Source organism: Anabas testudineus, chromosome 17 (assembly GCF_900324465.2).
Source record: "Anabas testudineus chromosome 17, fAnaTes1.2, whole genome shotgun sequence".
NCBI classification, from domain to species: domain Eukaryota; kingdom Metazoa; phylum Chordata; class Actinopteri; order Anabantiformes; family Anabantidae; genus Anabas; species Anabas testudineus.
The window spans coordinates 18,420,727-18,439,209 of record NC_046626.1 but is presented as its reverse complement, the minus strand read 5'-3'; the positions used below and the strand labels follow the sequence as shown (position 1 = coordinate 18,439,209).

The following is an 18,483-nucleotide window of genomic DNA, read 5'->3' as shown; positions in this document are numbered from 1 at the left end:
AATGCAAGTTTCATTCATTGATTAAAAAAAAAAAAGTAAGCTAAGTCACATTTTTATTACACTTTTAATAAAGCAGAAGAATGAATCAAATTATATCTTTATCTTGGACTGAAGACTCAACATTTTAATCAAATGACACACTTATATTCTGATGCACTGGATTAAGTCCACATATTAAATGTATTATTATTAATATTATTGTTATTATTATTGATTTGTACTGCCTGTGCTCTCTCCAAGCCACTGGAGAGGAAATCAAACACACAGAACGGACCACACACCTCCTCCACCTCTGATTGCAGTTTATTCTAGGCATGAACACCTCATCCCCCAAAGTACAACAGAAAGCAATCACCACAGGTTAGCTTCAGGTAATGTGAATACTCTCTAGAATAAATTGCATTGTACTTTGAACAGGTTAGTTAAGTTTAAATCCATGCACAGATGGTAGAAGAGAACAAATCACATGTTCCATCTTTGCAGCTGCAGAGAGGACGACGTCAGCTGGGACACCACAGCTTACATGGATTCAATGGAACGTTTAAGTAAGTGATTCTGGAGCAGGACATCACCAAGAGCCTGAGATTATCTGGTATAAAGTAAAATATTTACTCAATTTTATTAAATTGATATGTACTGATGAATGATCATGCAAATGAAACAAATCCCAGCACTTCCAGATGTTTTTTCCCAGTTTAACTTAACAGTGCAAACACAAGTGAACACATGAAAAACTACAATAAGTCAGAGCTTAAATGTTGTTTACATGTATGTGGAGTTAAATTTACATATAACTTTACTGGTAACGCTTAATGTTACTTTAAAAAGTAGCATCAATTAATATTTTTAATTGATGCTACTTTTTAATTTGTCTTTGACCAGTGAGCGCCCTCTGTCGGGCTAAGTTCGTAGTTGCACAGGGCTGCGTTCGCAATCGTTTGTTCGTTTGTTTTTGTTTTTTGCAACAGTTTTCACGACAAGCTGCAAGTTAGTGACCCTGCAGGAGTTTAATAATAGCACGTTACACAGTGTAAGAGCGTTTACACGGAAATCAGTGTCCAGGTGAGTGTGCACGCTGTGATTTAACCTTTATAAGCACATTTTAAAAAGATAACTCATCGCTAGGTGGAGATCGTCCTGCAGCCGAAACCAAATCTGAACTTAAAGTAAAAACATGCAAAACAAGGTGATTTAAGCCAATGTCAACAAGAACTGCGTCCTGTCCAAGATCTACCACTACTACTGCTAACTACTACTATTAACATAAACAGAGATTTGGAATTTACCAAAGGGGGCTGTTATTTTGTGAATGGATCTTAATACAGAATTTATCAGGAGCTGTAATTAAATCAGACAGATTTGGTTTTTAAAATCTCACATAAAGATGGAACATAACCAGGACAAAGGTTTAGAGCCTAATGTGGAAGCTGTAAGTTCCTTCATGGAAATAAAATGCCTGCAGATTTTTGTGTCAGTGCATTTTAATGAATAGTTGAAATGACTGTTGTGTAAAGTGTAAAGGTCTTGTTTACTTTATTGCAATAAAAGTCACAGGAGCACTGCAGCTCTCCTGTCCTTTGCATGTGCAGCAGTTTTATTGGTTTGTTTTTTGTCCTCTCCGTCTGAACAGATGTCCTCCCAAGTCAGACTGAAGCTGCTGCCCAGAGCCAGGTGTTTGTTCGATGAGCCGGTTCAGGTGAAGGTGGCCGGGCTGAGGTCGAGGCAGGTGGTCACCGTCAGAGCCAGAGCCACTGACGAGAGAGGAGTAGAGTTCAGGTCCTCGGCCACCTACAGGGCCGATGGGAGCGGCGAGATCCACCTGGACAGAGACCCCTCACTCAGCGGGAGTTACGTGGGGGTTGAACCCATGGGTCTGCTGTGGTCACTGAAGGCTGACACCTTACACAAATACTTTTATAAGAACAAAGCACTACATCCGCATGTGGTGAAGTTCTCAGTGCATGAGGAGGAGGAGAAGGAGGAGGAGGGCAGGATGCTGGCAGAGGTGACCAACGAGAGGTTTCTGATTGGAGAAGGAGTCAGTAGAGTCCCCGTCAAAGAAGGGAATGTCCAGGGAGTCCTGTTTACTCCCCCAGGTGAGTCCACTTTCTCTTTTTATTATAAGTCTTGTCAGTGTTAGTGTGTTGCTGTGCACATGTAGACGTATAAACCTTTTTATTACGACATTTTAGAAAATCAAGGTTCATTTTTGACTTATTTTATGTTTTATATTTTGTACTTAACAACTGGTGAGTTCCTTGATCCTGTCAGATCTTGTATTTAATACTGTTTATTAACATTAACGTACTGTATATGTCCTGTGATCCAGGAGAGGGTCCTTTCCCTGCTGTGTTGGACCTGTGCACCTTTATGTCTGAGAAAAGAGCCTGCCTGCTGGCCAACAAAGGGTTTGTGGTTCTGGCTCTAGCGGTTTACACTGACAAGCCTGACAACGTCCAACCCATGCATCTGGACCACTTTAAAGAAGCAGTGGATTTTTTACAGCAGCAAACTAAGGTGAGTTTACAGTAACTGATGTTTTTTAAGGATAGATTCACATATGTTCAAGTCTTGTAACAAAAACTCTTCTTGCTTGTTCCTCGAGTTCTGGCCATTAAAGTAATTGATGGAGGACAAAGTGTAGCAAGTAAAAGCAGCTTTATACATGTTAGGTTAGGAAAACCATTATGTGGTAGATATCACAACTTTCTCTTTCTTGCACCTTAAATGTCTCTGTGAGCTGCTTCACTAGTAAATTTTCAGGCTGTTGGATAAATAAAATTAGATTTGATCTTATCTTAACGGTATAGTTTGCAGAGCCTGACACCGTATGACATGAATACTGTTTTCCTTCACAGGTGGGCAGTAAAGGAGTTGGCATAGTATCACGATCAAAGGGAGGAGACATCGCACTCTCACTCGCTGCCTTTGTGCCAGGTGTTGAGGCTGTAGTTTGGATTAACGGCTGCAGTGCCATTGTGGGCGCTCCTTTGTACTATAAGAACCGGCAAATCCTCTCACCATTACCATTTGACTTTGACAAGGTGATTCGCACTGAGTCAGGAGCCAGCATAATCAAATATGGGCTCGAAGATCCCAAGGCAAAGGAAAACAAGGGCACTGTGGTCCCAGTTGAACAAGCCAAAGGGCGTTTCCTCTTTGTGGCTTCAGGAGACGACCTTAACTGGGACAGCAAGGGTTACATGGAAGAGATGGTGGAAAGACTGAAGCGCCATGGGAAGAGAAACTTTGAGAGCGTTTATTACCCGAGAGCTGGACACTTACTGGAGCCGCCTTACGGCCCGTTCTGCCCGTCTGCTTTACATGGGCTCATTAGGTTTCCAGTGTTGTGGGGCGGTGACCCTCAGGTCCACGTAGCAGCTGAAGTCGACCTGTGGAAGAAAATCCAGGAGTTCCTCAGAAATAACCTGAGCTGTGACGATACACAGACTAAAGCCAAGTTATAGGTGATGAGATGATAGGATGTTACTACGTCTTTGTGCTTGTCCACTCATTCATCCAGTTTCTACACCCATCATGGGTCATGTGTGTCCAGGGTGTTTCCTGAAATGCAGTAGTAAAACATACTTAGTTGATCTATTTCTGTCTTATGAACACAGTACGAATAAACTTGAACTAGATGATTTTTGGACATAACCTGACTGAATCTATCTCCTCTGTACAGAAAACCAATGCTTGAGAAGAGATGATGCTGTGAGAAGTGTCATGTTTTTCAGAACTGACCTGAACTGTGATGCTCTGCAGACAGAAGACAAACAGGACAATAGAAAGGACTGATTGTACATCAGTAATAATATCTGATGGTTTCATGTTTTAACTAGAGGATTATACCTGGTTCTGTCCTCAAACACAAATGTGGATGGAAGGTTCGACTCAACTGCAACCTGTTAATTTAACTGTGGCCACTAGATGATGATATGAGCCTCTAAATGTATCACGTGCGGTGTCGAGTTCTTTCATTAGTACTCAGGTTGCAGTTTACATGCAAGTCTGTCCGGCCGTGTCATCAGTTTATTAAATTCTGTCCTAAAATCACTGAAAATGTGGCTTATATGAGACAATGAACCCAGTGAGCTGGAACATTTAGTCACATTTCTGTATGTGTGTTTTACATCTGACGAAATACTTACACAGGACAGAGATAGAGGCCAAAGCCAAATAAGGATGTCAACTCTTTAGGCCCCATCTCACCACCACTACCATTACCACACACACACACACACACACACACACACACACACACACACACACACACACACACACACACACACACACACACACACACACACACACACACCAGATTATTCTAACTAAGAGGTGCAGCCTGCAATGTTTGCAGCTCTCACTTGCTGCTCTTGTGCCAGATGTTAAAGCTGTAGTTTGGATCAACGGCTGCTGTGCCAACACAGTTTTACCCCTCTACTATAAAAAGAGCCAGATACTCCCTCCATTAATGTTTGACATCAGTAAGATGATTCCTACTGAGTCAGGGGTTGGAATGGGCAAATATGTCATGCATGATCCTCGGGCAGAGGAGAACAAGGCCTCCCTGGTCCCTATTGAACAAGCCATGGCACGATTCCTCTTTTTAGCTGGTGGAGAGACTGAAGCATCATGGGAGGAAGAACTTTGAGAGTGTGAGTTACCCTGGAGCAGGACATTACCTGGAGCCACCTTATGGACCTTACTGCCCCTCCAGCTTTCATGCTGTGGTGGGCATGAGAGTCCTGTGGGGGGGTGAACCCAGGACCCATGCAGCAGCTGAAGTCCACCTGTGGAAGAAGATCCAGGAGTTCTTCAGAACTCACCTGAGCTGCGATCCCCTCTAGACAAAAAACTAATTATAGGTTTAAACCAGTAGGAAAGACAATCGTGACAATGGTGGATAATTATGCTTTAGTGCTTTAATGATAAGCTTAGATCTAAATAATGACTTGATATCAATGTGGAGACTGAAACGCAGCTGGAAATCAGACATGCTAAGTAAAATATGCATATAAAGAAAATTAAAAACGTCTGTTTAAAGGGAGTTACTGAAATTAAAGTCTCAATTAAGCTTTTTCCAGACGTTAAATTGTGTCAACTTCTTAATCTTGTAAAATAAACAGGTATCAGAACCCTTTAGATTTTACGCAGGGGATTGCAAAGACTTTGAACAACCATCGAAATAGAATTGGTAGAAATTTATTTTTATTATAGTTTATTATTATTATACATTTTGTTCCTCATGTTATGTATATAAGCATAATTATTTCACTTCAAATTTCTTTTGTCTGTTTGAAACCAAAAGCCTCAACTTTGTGAGGAATTATAAAACTACAAAACGTCGCCAGTGTCGCAAAACATTGACGTCACATGCGCTCGTAGGAGAAGTGCTCGCTGGAAGTGAAACTGAAGAAGCTGCACTGAAGTCTGAGGTGGGAGTGTTTTTCATAATATCACCTCTAAAAGGTAAAGAAACAAGGTCGTGGAAACAAGACTCTAGTTTAGGATCTGATGATCTTTATTTCTCTGCTCACATTGATCCGTTTAAAGTAGATTCACTTTACATGTCGCCTTGTTTACGAGAGTCCCTGCGTCAAAGGAGGCTCCTGCGAACAGTGCATTGGATTTATTACATATTACTACAGATTAAACATCATCTCCTTTTCATTTACAGATGAATCAGTAACTGTTCATTGTTGTATAATCACAGAGTCCCTGCAGGGACAAACAGCACGTTATGTACTGACAGCAGCAGCTCAGATAAAGTACTTGACACATGGTGCATTATGACAGGACAGTAAGCGCTGTTATTTATTATTAAGCCACTGTTAATTATTACTTATTTACATCAACTGCTGCTCTTAGTGCAGGTAAGTGCATCATCACTCAGCCTTTTTCTGTCACAGATTATTTTTATTAATAATTCTGGAGATCATCGGGGCTCATTTTGAGACCTTTGTTATTAATAAACTGAACTTTTATATTCACCCTCCGTCACTATCATTATATGTTAATATGTTTAATGATTTCTTCTTATTTATTTATTCTTTGTTGTGACCATGAGGACTGTAGTTTTTCCACTGTCCAAGACAAACAACATAACTCCTCGACTTCTGCTGCCTACTTATTGAGTAACAGGCCAGTTATTCTTTAAACAATAAAAACAATAAAAAAAATGAGACCCAAGTGGTGTAAGAGGTGAATTCTGGGTTAAATATTTATAACCCACATAGCCTTCATCATCCGTAGCGTTTCAAAGACATAGATCAAATCTAATCAAGTTTTATTTTTATATATAGACCATTTTAATACATTTGCCTCAAAGGGCTTTACAGACTGTACAACAACGTCTGACCCTCTTCTCGCTACAGAACATAATATAAATTACAGTATTTTCTGAACAGATGTCTTCCCAAGTCAGACTGAGGCTTCTGCCGAGCGCCAGGTGTTTGTTCGATGAGCCGGTTCAGGTGAAGGTGGCCGGGCTGAGGTCAAGGCAGGTGGTCACCGTCAGAACCAGATCAAGAGACGAGAGAGGAGTGCTGTTCACCTCCGGTGCCACCTACAGGGCCGATGAGAGGGGGGAGATCCACCTGGACAAAGACCCTTCGCTCAGTGGGAGCTACATCGGGGTCGAACCCATGGGTCTGCTGTGGTCACTGAGGGCTGACACCTTACACAAAAGATTTCAATTAAACAATTCACTAAACCCCCACATGGTGAAGTTCTCAGTGCATGAGGAGGAGGAGGGAAGGATGCTGGCAGAGGTGACAAACGAGAGGTTTCTGATTGGAGAAGGGGTCAGCCGAGTCCCCGTTAGAGAAGGGAACATCCGTGGAGTCCTGTTTACTCCACCAGGTCTGCTGCTTTATAGTTGTCCACTTATATTTAATGCGTGCAACCATTAATGCTTTGCTGTTGTGTTGTCTTAGGAGATGGTCCATTCCCCGCTGTATTGGATCTGTACGTTTTAGGAGGAGGTTTGTCTGAGAAAAGGGCCTCTCTCCTGGCCACTCGAGGATTTGTGGTTCTGACTGTGGTGGCGCACGGCTATGACGACATGCCGAAGAACATCCGAGAAGTTCATCTGGATTATTTTGAGGAAGCAATAAAGTTTCTTAAAAAACAAGTGAAGGTGAGTCGTATGAATCGTGGGGAAACATTTCATAGATCAGGTGTGTCAGATACAGGAGCCCGGGATGTAGTTCTCTTCTTTTACTTGAAGGCACAGCAATGTACAAGTAAAACCGGTAGTCTGTGTGTATTGGAGTGGGTATTTTGGTAATTTGCACTTTGTTTTTTGTGTTTCTTCACAGGTCGGCAGTCAAGGAGTTGGTGTCTTATCACTCTCAAAAACTGGGGATGTTGCACTTTCAATAGCCTCTTACCTGCCAGATGTTAAAGCTGTAGTTTGGATCAACGGCTGCTGTGCCAATACAGTTTTACCCCTCTACTATAAAAAGAGCCAGATACTCCCTCCATTAATGTTTGACATCAGTAAGATGATTCCTACTGAGTCAGGGGCTGGAATGGGCAAATATGTCATGCATGATCCTCGGGCAGAGGAGAACAAGGCCACCCTGGTCCCTATTGAACAAGCCATGGCACGATTCCTCTTTGTAGCTGCAGAGGACGACCTCAACTGGGACAGCAAGGCTCATATGGACGTGATGGTGGAGAGACTGAAGCATCATGGGAGGAAGAACTTTGAGAGTCTGAGTTACCCTGGAGCAGGACATTACCTGGAGCCACCTTATGGGCCTTACTGCCCCTCCAGCTTTCATGCTGTGGTGGGCATGAGAGTCCTGTGGGGGGGTGAACCCAGGTCTCATGCAGCAGCTGAAGTCCACCTGTGGAAGAAGATCCAGGAGTTCTTCAGAACTCACCTGAGCTGTGGAGCTGAACAGCGTAAAGCCAAATTATAGATATGAATACAGTAAAGAATTGGTACAAACTGAGGCTTAGTTTTTGTGCTGAAACGCTTTAGCTAATATTACTATTTTTAACAAAATTTTAATGAGAGGAAGAACAAAACATTACTTTGTTTTAACCATCTCACCCTTTGCTCACCCTAGAATTAAGAGAACACAACACATATTTCCTTGCTACAGTGCAAGTTCACCAAGATAGCAGAACCAGCCTTGATCTGTCTTCTTGATTTATGAGACAGTGTTGTTGAAAACACTTCTTGTTTTCTCTTCTTTTGTTCTTTGTGGTTCTGGAGCTGACTGCTCTGACCTCTGGCTTATGAAAGGCAGTGACTTACACTGCCCGTCCCAAAAAAAGTCATTCACTGCAGCATTGTTTTGATGAGCTTCTGCAATGTCTCAGCATTTTTCCCGTCCATTTCCGTTGCATTAATCTGTTCACCCAGATCTTGTATTGATGATGCAAGAGTCAGACCGTTGCACAAAGTCTTCTCCAGCACATCCCAAAGAGTCTTAATGGGGTTAAGGTCTTGACTCTGTGGTGGCCAATCAATGTCTGCAAATGATGTGTCATGCTCTCTGAACTCACAATTTGAGCCTGATGAATACTGGCATTGTCATCTATGAATATGCCCATCTCATCAGGGAAGAATAGTTAGATAGTGTAGTGGTAACTGGGATTTGAAACCAGGCTGTGGCCTACCTCCAGTAGGGGTTTGTAGGCATGCCTCTTTCCGTTTACCACGCCTTTGCCTTGTACCTCACTTGTAAGTCGCTTTGGATAAAAGCGACTGCTAAATGACTGTAAATGTAAATTTAATGTCTTCAACCCTGTGACTATAGTGTTACTACGACAGAGTGTGCTGATAACTGACTAGATCCTAAAATTGTTCTTTGTTACCAAATGAAATCAACAATATAGATAAAGCCAACTACAAATCTATGAGAAATTCTGCTGTTGCTGTGCATATACGGTAATAATGTGTTTCTTGGCTTTTACTGTGTGTGCAGTTCAGAGGCACAACGAGTCATTGCAATACGATTAGATTTGTTTGAGAAGTTGCAATAAGACTAAGCAGGGTTTTTAGTAAAAGAGAAAGGGTTAGTCTCCCTGAAAACAGATCAAGGTGATTATATTATATTATTATATTATATACAGCTGGGTTTTAGCAGAATCAAAAATATCCCCCATCACTATCCCTTCATGTGTTTTACTTCAGACGGTTGTGTTGGGTTTGAACCGTGCATTTAAACTGGTACCAATCATGTCACCTCTGTGTGTCATTAGGCTGCATAGACGTAGACTACAGTGTGTAATTAGCACAGCAGCCAAATGACACGGGATGATGGGAGCCAAGATTTCTGTTCCCATCTGGTGCTAATTCTTTTTTTTTTTTTTTTTTTTTATTTGATTAATTAGTACAATGCTGCGTCATTACATAGTTTTGTGTTTCATACATCCACTCATCTGCCATCCATAGATGTTTTGATGATTTGCTGCATCAAAGGTCGTTCAAAAGGTGAGACACATAAGAGACACAAAGACTCCACACGGCTTCAAACTCTTCAACTTTGCTCAATAATGCAACACGTCATTCTCTTTTTCCTTCAGTACTTTGAGCTGCTGAAACAAAAGTTCTTAGTTTGCAACTTCAGCAATCAATAGACATAGACAATTAATACATTATAAGAGGTAAAAGAAATCCTCCAGAACTGGTTCTGGAGGATTATCTATCTTTTCTATCTGTAGCTTTTAATTAAACTATATATATATATATATAATAAAAAAAAAAAATCAGACCCACTGTTTTCATGTGGGAACATAATTATCGTTTCATTTACATAACCAAGAGCACCATTAAACCTTTTTAGTCTTTGATACTTGTTTCCCTGCATCATACATCTAAAACCAAGCAGAGCTACCCTATCACCTCTTTTTAATTCATTTAAACAAGGACACAAAGAAGCGATGATTCCAGAAACATTTATTCAAATCCCCCACCCCCCGACAGTCGAGTGGCCTGTGTGTTTGGCAGCTCTCCTCAGGCCTTCGCCAAGATGCAGACTACGAACCATGAGAGCCAGGCTTTGAAAACAAACGATCAAAGACTTCATGATTCTGGTAGAAGCATAAAAATCTGCTTATTTCTCCCTGGGGTTTGGTGTGTTAAACTGATCCCAGTGAGACCGGCAAAGGTTCACTGAGGCTCTGCGACACAGATTCTTGAGGAATTTCCATAAGCCAAATGCAGGGAAGTGTGCACGTTTATAGTTCTCTGGAGTCAAGTGAGCTAATGCTGTGAAAATGCAGCATTTATGCAGAAATGTGATCAATGAGAAAATAATTTTATAGACTTTATGCACATGATTCAACAGATGTGACCAAGTGTGTTTTAAAGACTAATTCACCATTTGACATTTTAAGCAGTAACAGCTTCAGAGCTCTTGGTCTAATGGTTCAATACCTTGCACGGCCTCATGGGAGCGCTATAGTACTAACATTTTGAGCTTGCACAACATCACAGTGCTCCAGTTTGAAGGGATGATGAACTTTAAAGAGTCATGTGAGCTTAGTTTACTACTTTCTCAGAAGACGTCCTGGTGCAGCTAACAGCTAATGTGTTTCAGCCTTCAAAATGTGTTCTCAAGTTAAATGAGCATGAGCTTCATACTGTGAATGTGCAGCAACAAACTAGAAGAAAGTCGACTCTAATCAGTCAAGCTTTTACATAGGTCCTAAAAACATTACACAACCCCATGCTCTACCTATCACTCAGCTTCCAAGAGTAGAATCAACCAAGGTTTTAACATTTTCAGGTCACAATACAAGAAGCTACGATACAGAAATCTCCCTTAACATGAAGCAGAACGAGAAGCAACACCGGTGCAGCTGGCTTTGTATCCTCAGAGGTGGCAATAAGACAACCAATCATTGATCAGGAATCACTAAGACAATCACTTGTATTGGCCAATCATAGCAGCCCACCTGCAGCTCATTAGGCTCAGGAGTCATACAGCTGAACCACACGATGCAGGATTAACCTCAGAAGACAGGTTTATTTCCTGTATGTATGAAGACCTAGAACCTAAATGAAGCTCAGGAAACACTGTTTTATCAGCAATAGTGTATAATAATGAGAATAACCCCACAAGCAAATTGTAGTTTGAGGCTGACTATAATCAGCAGCTCCACAAACTCCTCATCAACAAACGCCTTTAGTCTAATTTGTCTAATAACATTGTTCATGCAGCCAATTTAGCACAAGATAAAATCTGATTTTGATTGATTTAGACTGATTTAATTTTAAACATGTTCTCTTCTAAATCTGCTTCAACATTTTCTTTTATCAGGGGTGGAAGAAAGAATTGTTGTGGCTGTTAGGATTTCCTTAATTATAGTCCACCTGCCAGATAAGGATTAGAGCAAATAAAATAATAAATGGAAGAAACTGCAGAGAGATGCTGGTAGACACTGAAAAGTCCTTTTTACCATCATCATAGGTAATAATATCTGAATGAAAACTGGTTCAAGCCTGTGGATAGGGGTCGAAAACTAAACTAAACGAAACACCCCCTGTGTAGCTTTGTCTGAATAAACAGTATAAATTCTGTATGAGTCAAAATGGAACTGAATTAAGGTGTGAGAGAGAGAGAAAGAAAGAGAGTGATAGAGAAACCTCAAATGTACCTCTGGCCTCATTTTGAGAGCTTGTGACAGCTAAGAGACAAGAGTTCAAAAAGGAGAGGGTGCACAGTGGTTATATAATGAATCCTATAAGAATAAAGGAAAGACAGAAGAGGAGGTGTCGGGAGGAAAAATGTGTCGTTATATAATACGATCACGGGGGGCGACGATAACTTTCAAAATGAATGAGATGAAGTACTTTTTTATTTGCATGTCATATGTGGGATTTTGTGTTCTTGAACAAATTATGTGGAGAATAAATCCATCAGGGGCAGTAAAGCACTTGAATTTGTGCAAGTGGAAAAATACATTTCAAAGAAATAAATAAAGAAAGCGTAAAGTGTCTTGAAGCTTGAAGCAGTTGACCATTGTTGATTTATTAAGATGATAAGCCTGCAGTGTTGTACACAGCCAACATACTCACAAGCGACAGACCCATAAAAGCCACTTAATTAGTTTTTTGTCATTTTGTGCTCATCATTGTTTCATTTTGTGTTTTTAGTGTTATGTTATTCTTTGCTGCTGCTACAACACTATTTCCCCACTGAGATCATTAAAGTTTCATCTAATCTCATTGCTTGAATTTAGAAGATACACGCACAGTCCTGAGTGCAGCATGATGATAGTTGTTCAAATACATTTTAGGATTTCAAAACTCAACAGGTATTTAGATCAAATGTGAGTAATAATAATAATAATAATAATAATAATACTTTTCTAAACATGTGTTACAAAGTGCTTCACATAAGAGTAGACAGTAAGATGAGATTGACTTCCTGAGTCTGCACCCCTACTGCTGTAAGACGTGGTTGATTTTCTCCGTATTGAAGACAAAAGGTTTAGACCCAGCTGCAGTAATGACTCGTTGTGTGTGTACTGTAACATTATGCATAAGTGTGCCAGAGTGTGTCTTCGGGTGTTTAGCTGAGTCAGTTTTGGTTGTCTCGCACCTCACTGGCCTGAGACCTCTAAACTGAGGGAAATACCAGGGGTGTAGGAGAGTCTGGAGGATGAACAAACCCACACTCATGATGCTATCTGGTTACTACTCTGGGGCCAAACATTCATTTCAGTAAAACACTTTGTGAGCAAACTATTCTTCTGATGTTAAGTCAACAAGCTGCAAGATTGCATCATTTTCAAGGAAAAAAGTGCAAACACGTGTTATTATGTGACTTTATGCAACAGCTTTATAGGACTAAAACAGTCTGTGCCAAGCTGCAACACAGCTGGGGCTAGTTTGGATGAGTTTTTGGAGGTCATTGTTTCTGCAGAGTGGTCATGGCTGCTGTCAGCATGCAAAAACACATTCACCTGAAGCTTTGGGCCTCTTACTATGTGTAACACAAAAACACATAACCAATAAAATAAAATGCAATATAAAACCCCTTTAAACTAGACCTTCAGTGGTTGAGTTGGATTATGGGTAATGTAGTGTCAGTCCTCAAGTTAGGAGACTTTCTTAAGTCAATTCGTACATAACCTGCATTAAGAAACAAGGAGAATGCAACGGTTATTCATAACTAATGTAAATGCAATTTCGGTTAACAATGACACTATAATGATATTAATGACATGTCTAATGGGACAGTGTATCCTTGTTTTGTGTTTAAATAGTGAAACTTGATCCTTCCTTCATTAACTGAACTTTGCTTAATTATTTTGTTACTTGCCTTCTTTGTCTGCACATGTAAATTATTGAAACAGAGGCAAACGCCCATGCACACGATAACAACACAAGTGTGTGTCGTCATACACACCCACAGCTGTCCTGCCCTTGACTTTAAGATCAGCAGGAAGACTTGTGAACATAACACTGGTATTTCTGTTTTTGTCAGCTGTTTGTGTGTGTGTTTATGAGCGTTTCTATGTAGACTGTGAGGTCTGGAAATAATTAAGATAAGGGCTTGAGGGGACGGCGAAGAGGGAGGGAGGGGGAGGCTGACAGACATGCATCTCTTGGCTAAATTTAGCTGAGTGAAGTATTCAGAGGCAGGTCAGTTCCTCTCTTACCTCACTGTGGTTTTGTATTTCTAACAATGAGATTCTCTGTGATTCTCTCAAGCGTGTTCCAAAAAACAAAATGTGGTAAACACATTGTAAACAGAGGAACAGGGAATGCAAAAAGAAACTCCTCCTTACTTCATGGCTTTAATATCACCGCATCACAGCATGTTTGGCAGTAGATGCAGTAAAAGCATTCCTATCACAATTACTACTATTATAATTGGCAGTGGAAATATTAGTGTTATGGTGACATTACTGCATTAATGATGGTCCCTTTTAATCCCTGCACAGGCCCCCCTCAGGAAAACTGCTCTCCCCATCACTAGGACTGTTAAAACCTGGTCTGATGGTGCCTTTCAACAGCCTGGGACGTTTTTGAACACCAGGACCTGGAGGTGTTTGCAGACAGTGTTCTGTGCTATATTAGGAACTGCATAGACTCTGTCACTGGTGGACGAACCCATCTGGGTCTACCCCAACCAGAAGCCCTGGATGACATGAGAGGTCCAGCGGCTGCTGAATTAGACACCATCCTACCCCACAGTCAAACTAGCAGATCTGATACTTCCACATTCAGATTGCATTTGGATTTTATGTAATTGAAATGGAGACTGTGTGTCGTACTTATATGAACGAGTACTAGTGGTGCTGGTGACAACTGTGGTAACAATAGCAGTAATAGTACCAGTAGTCAATCAGTCACCTTCATAGCAGCGGAAGGAGTATTTTGTTCTACTTTACTTTTCATGACTGTGTGAGCAAACGCTGGAACATGTAGGAACATGGAGGAACCTAGGTTTAATAAATAAATGCTTAATCCAACTGGTCCACAGCCCAAAATAAGAAGTGCGTTGTCGGCAGGATTCGAACCTGCGCGGGGAGACCCCAATGGATTTCTAGTCCATCGCCTTAACCACTCGGCCACGACAACTGTACGAGTTCGTCATTCACTATACATTGGAAATTGATCAATAACGAAGCAATAATAATTGATAATAATTACTTTTGGTTAATTTGCATTTAAAGATCGAAATACTGAACTGCAGCGATGTTGCTACTGCGCATGCGCAGCCGCTATCCTCCACCTTTAAACACTCAAAGACTCTGGTCGCCTGCAGCAGGTTGATCAGCTCAGCTGCTGTAAAGTGGATCATTCTCTGCAGCTACGACTGAAAAAGTGGAGTTGCTGAATTTCCAACTTATTCATCTTCCATCTTTGAGTATGTTGCTGCAGGCATCCTTCAGTCCATTCACTCCTCAGTGGGTTTGATTGTCCCTATATACTCTTTCAAATGCAATTCTGCACACTGTTGTGTTTTCAGCCAAGCTGCAGGTATTCCAATCCAGCGCTGCCATCAAATATTGTGCTCAGCAAAGTCGATCTGCGTCTGATCTGATGGGAGGATTCACATGCAGACGTGCGCCCTGAGGCATCGTAAGCAGCACATCGTAAAGACAGACGACTCCACCTCAGCAGCATTAAAACTGGAGGGAGGCCTGCATGAAAGAGACGCACAGAAAGAGGAGAAGATGGAAAGATGGAGAGAAAAGAGAGGGGATGGAAAACACTGGTTACAGCTAAAGAGATAAAGGAAGTTATGTTAATAAAAGTTTTAGGTTCTGCAGCTTCAGGGCCAAATCCAGTTAATTAAATGTTTTAGGAGCGGGTACTTGGCAGTTTCCATTACCATTCATCTACTGAATGAAAGTCAATATGCAGAAATTGAATGTCTACTTTTATCTTTGGCTTATAGTTGCATCATTGTTCTGTGCAGTTCAGACTTTTCAAATGATTATCCAAGCATATTAACAACTTATAAATGAAGACGCTCTGTAGGGACCACAAGATCTCTGAACTGGTTTCAAACAGCAAACATACAGTTCTTTGTCAGTATATATTTAAACAGTTTCTGACATGGATTGAAGATTTATTGTTATAATGATGTAGGATAAAAGACATGTTTTGATGCTGCTGTTTTCTTTTTTTACTGAATATGTACAGATTTGTCTGTATAATGAATTTAAAGTACTCGAATCTTAGAGGGAGGCATTGCACAAACATTAGTCATAGCCAATTTACCAATTTGGAATGAAAGAAACAAACCACTGGTGAACTGACATAATGGTGGAAGTGTTGTTCAAGTTGAAACTAGTTTATTTTCCTACTCTTTGTTTAATCTGAAACAGCAAACAGAAATTAATTCAAATACTACTGGATTGTGCCTGTGTTGTAAAATCCCTCTTCATGTTCATTTATCGATTAGATCCTACCTGTCTGTTGTGTGTTTGTTTGAGAGAGGTGGAACAATTTACTGAAAAGTCTTCTGAAAAGAAGTGAAAGTAGGATATCTTTGATTTCCCGTTAAAAACACTGAGTGTGGAGCCACACGCTCACCTGGGAGCTGCAGGAAACTAGGAATGTTTTACATCAAGGCATCAGCCAACAGCCTGGGGAATACAGTGCAGGAAACATGAAACCCAACCCCTTCCTGTCCAACACTGTGCGTGTGTGTGTGTGTTATAGTGTCTATAACTGTATAAATGTGAAACATGGTGGTGCCAGTAAAGACTGTTCATGCTTCTTACCTTTATGGAAACATACTTTCATTATTCCTTGTAGGTCTGTGTACCTATCGATGTTTGTAAAACCCATGTGAACCAATTAATCTTTCACACTGAGTAAAATCAGTATGGCATCATGTGTGCAGTCATGTGGTTTTCACGTTATGACAGCGGTGCACACGTGTGCCGGTGTGAGAGCTGCAGGTATGACATGCCTCTAGGAAAGAAAAACAAAGACATGTGGCTTTAATGTGGAGCAGGCCTAGATGAGGGACCTCCATGCAGCATGGAGACCTTGAAAACACACCTCAGGATGGAAAGCAGCATGGCACACACACACATTCCTGCAGCCAGATATCTCAGATATGTGCTGTGATTTGACTTCAGAGCTTACCTGCAACAGACTGGGAAATAAAGTAGATTGTGATGATTTCAACATGGGTTTATTTCCTCTGGGTAAATCAGACCTGGGTTAAATCTCATACCTTCTGCTGCAGTGGAGAACGAATTACTTTTTTTTTTAAGATTTTTAAATAATTGCTAGGAATAATTTCCAACTGTTATTTGTGTTGGTTGTTTATCTGCTGAAGAAACTCTTGAATGCATGTGAGACACTTAAGAGGAAACCTGTCTCTTCCCCCTGAGAGAAGAAACACTGCAGTTTTTCTCGTCATATCAAAGCAACTGAGCTTTAGTTTGATACACAACAGGGCTGAGTGGTTGTCTGCGCAATGAAACATACATGACAAGACTACAAGAGAAAGTTCTTGCTGAAATTGGAAAGAAATTCAAAGACGGGAGGAAAAAGAAAAATCTGTGTATTCCACACAAGTTTGAGGACACACCTTCCAAACTTGTCCTAGAATTTGCACAGTTAGAATTTTAACTCATTCGTTTTTCTTCACTTTTGTCAGGGCAATTCTAACAGTAACTGCATGTGGTCAGTGATGTGCAGACAAATGAGTAGAAGACGTTAGATTAAAAGAAAGGGAAGCATGTTTTTCATCTGTGTTGAACCGCATGCTCTCAATTTCTAGACTCTTTGGGTTCAGGATGCCATTACGATAAGGTCACTGTGACCGCAGCTAAATGTGGATTATTGCTCGTATAAGACTAACAACCTAAGCTTTAGCTTTTACAGCATCCACTCAACCTTGCCTCTTAAATCTTTACTTGTCAAGTCTTTAAAATCCAGCTGAAATTAAAATGCATATTTTTGATAGCGTCATTTATCTCATTAATCGATGCTGGAGGATAAATGTCCTCTGTACACGTCCAAACACGTTACATGTCTAAACTGCACCGTGACCCCCAGCAGCACATCAGTAGATCAGCAGCAGCCTCAATCCTCCATCTGTGTCGAGACAAACGCGTTAGCCACAGTAGGCTACTGTCTGTGTGTTGTGCTCATGTAAGTCTCACATGCAATCATTGTCATGTGTAAAACGCAGAATCGAATACACTGATCAGTCACAACGTTAGATTATAAGGTAACTGTATTGTGATACCTGTTCATTTATTATTTTCCATACTAACCCTTGTTCATCCCAACATTAATATCACCAGTTGGTATTATTGTTGTGGCTAATCAGTGTTGAAGTGTGGGTATTTTAATATTTCTGGATATTTTAATACCTCTGGGTACACAGAAGGTAAATTCAAATCTATAGGTGCAGCACTCACAGAAGGAGAGTTTCAAAACAACCAAAAAACATTCAGCCATGTTTTCACCTCATTGTTAAGACCAGAGTCCCTCTGACCCTTCAGATTTCTGTTTAGTAATTCATAAATAAAAAATGTTGATCCCCTAAGCATAGAATTGCAATGCAAATTGAGTGTAATATGTCTTCCTGAGAGTAAAAAATCTCTTGATTGAGTGGAAAAGACATTGATATTACTCCATGTGACTCACCTTCATGACAAGAGGAACATTAGAAAATATCAACAACCATCCAAAGTCATTACTTGCTCCCTGCAAAACAGCATTTGCCAAGACAGTGTTTGGTTTTCATCTTCCTGCCACATGAACACAATCTTTTTGTTTCCATTCCTGCACTATTAATTAGACACAGTGGCTCTGGCCACTATTTGCACATATAAGATTCTCCTATGTATCTTAGTGCTAGTATCAGAGGGTGTTGGCTGGATGTTTGTAATACAGCTGCAAAGTCTCCAGAACACAACATGCATAGTTGTTAAACCTCCACAGGATGATCTACCTGACAGTGGGAAAGAAATCCCCAGCATCTGAGAAGGTGCAGTGTTTGAGAAATCACCTCCTGTTTGATTCTGAGC

The 18,483-nt window shown here is 40.7% G+C and overlaps 2 protein-coding genes and 1 non-coding gene across 5 annotated transcripts; 2 read left to right on the top strand and 1 right to left on the bottom strand.

Moving 5' to 3' along the window:
* The first annotated feature begins 1,036 nt into the window (after positions 1-1,036).
* On the top strand, positions 1,037-4,096 carry LOC113172386 (acyl-coenzyme A thioesterase 1-like). Of its 2 annotated transcripts, none has more exons than XM_026375330.2 (4): positions 1,037-1,062; positions 1,631-2,096; positions 2,330-2,517; positions 2,859-3,679. In XM_026375330.2, exons 2-4 carry the CDS (start codon positions 1,631-1,633, stop codon positions 3,465-3,467), a joined length of 1,263 nt encoding a protein of 420 aa, XP_026231115.1. In that variant the 5' UTR covers positions 1,037-1,062; the 3' UTR covers positions 3,468-3,679. The 2 variants fall into 2 exon arrangements, with proteins under 2 accessions (XP_026231115.1, XP_026231114.1); XM_026375329.2 differs by lacking the exon at positions 1,037-1,062 and adding an exon at positions 3,686-4,096 and having other exon boundaries at positions 1,593-2,096; positions 2,859-3,467.
* A 1,292-nt stretch (positions 4,097-5,388) lies between these two features.
* On the top strand, positions 5,389-7,945 carry LOC113172385 (acyl-coenzyme A thioesterase 1-like). Of its 2 annotated transcripts, none has more exons than XM_026375328.2 (4): positions 5,389-5,472; positions 6,411-6,864; positions 6,939-7,141; positions 7,323-7,945. In XM_026375328.2, exons 2-4 carry the CDS (start codon positions 6,411-6,413, stop codon positions 7,929-7,931), a joined length of 1,266 nt encoding a protein of 421 aa, XP_026231113.1. In that variant the 5' UTR covers positions 5,389-5,472; the 3' UTR covers positions 7,932-7,945. The 2 variants fall into 2 exon arrangements, with proteins under 2 accessions (XP_026231113.1, XP_026231112.1); XM_026375327.2 differs by having other exon boundaries at positions 5,394-5,438.
* A 6,530-nt stretch (positions 7,946-14,475) lies between these two features.
* trnas-aga lies at positions 14,476-14,557 on the bottom strand. Its single transcript has one exon. It is a non-coding gene; the product is annotated as a tRNA-Ser (tRNA).
* Positions 14,558-18,483: the final 3,926 nt, after the last annotated feature.

Bases quoted from the DNA above. Each gene is read 5' to 3' on its own strand.
- LOC113172386 (XM_026375329.2), top strand. From the start codon at position 1,631: ATGTCCTCCCAAGTCAGACTGAAGCTGCTGCCCAGAGCCAGGTGTTTG. The intron at 2,097-2,329 runs GTGAGTCCACTT...CCTGTGATCCAG, and splicing joins AGTCCTGTTTACTCCCCCAG to GAGAGGGTCCTTTCCCTGCT. The intron at 2,518-2,858 runs GTGAGTTTACAG...TTTCCTTCACAG, and splicing joins TTTTACAGCAGCAAACTAAG to GTGGGCAGTAAAGGAGTTGG.
- LOC113172385 (XM_026375328.2), top strand. From the start codon at position 6,411: ATGTCTTCCCAAGTCAGACTGAGGCTTCTGCCGAGCGCCAGGTGTTTG. The intron at 6,865-6,938 runs GTCTGCTGCTTT...GTGTTGTCTTAG, and splicing joins AGTCCTGTTTACTCCACCAG to GAGATGGTCCATTCCCCGCT. The intron at 7,142-7,322 runs GTGAGTCGTATG...GTTTCTTCACAG, and splicing joins TTCTTAAAAAACAAGTGAAG to GTCGGCAGTCAAGGAGTTGG.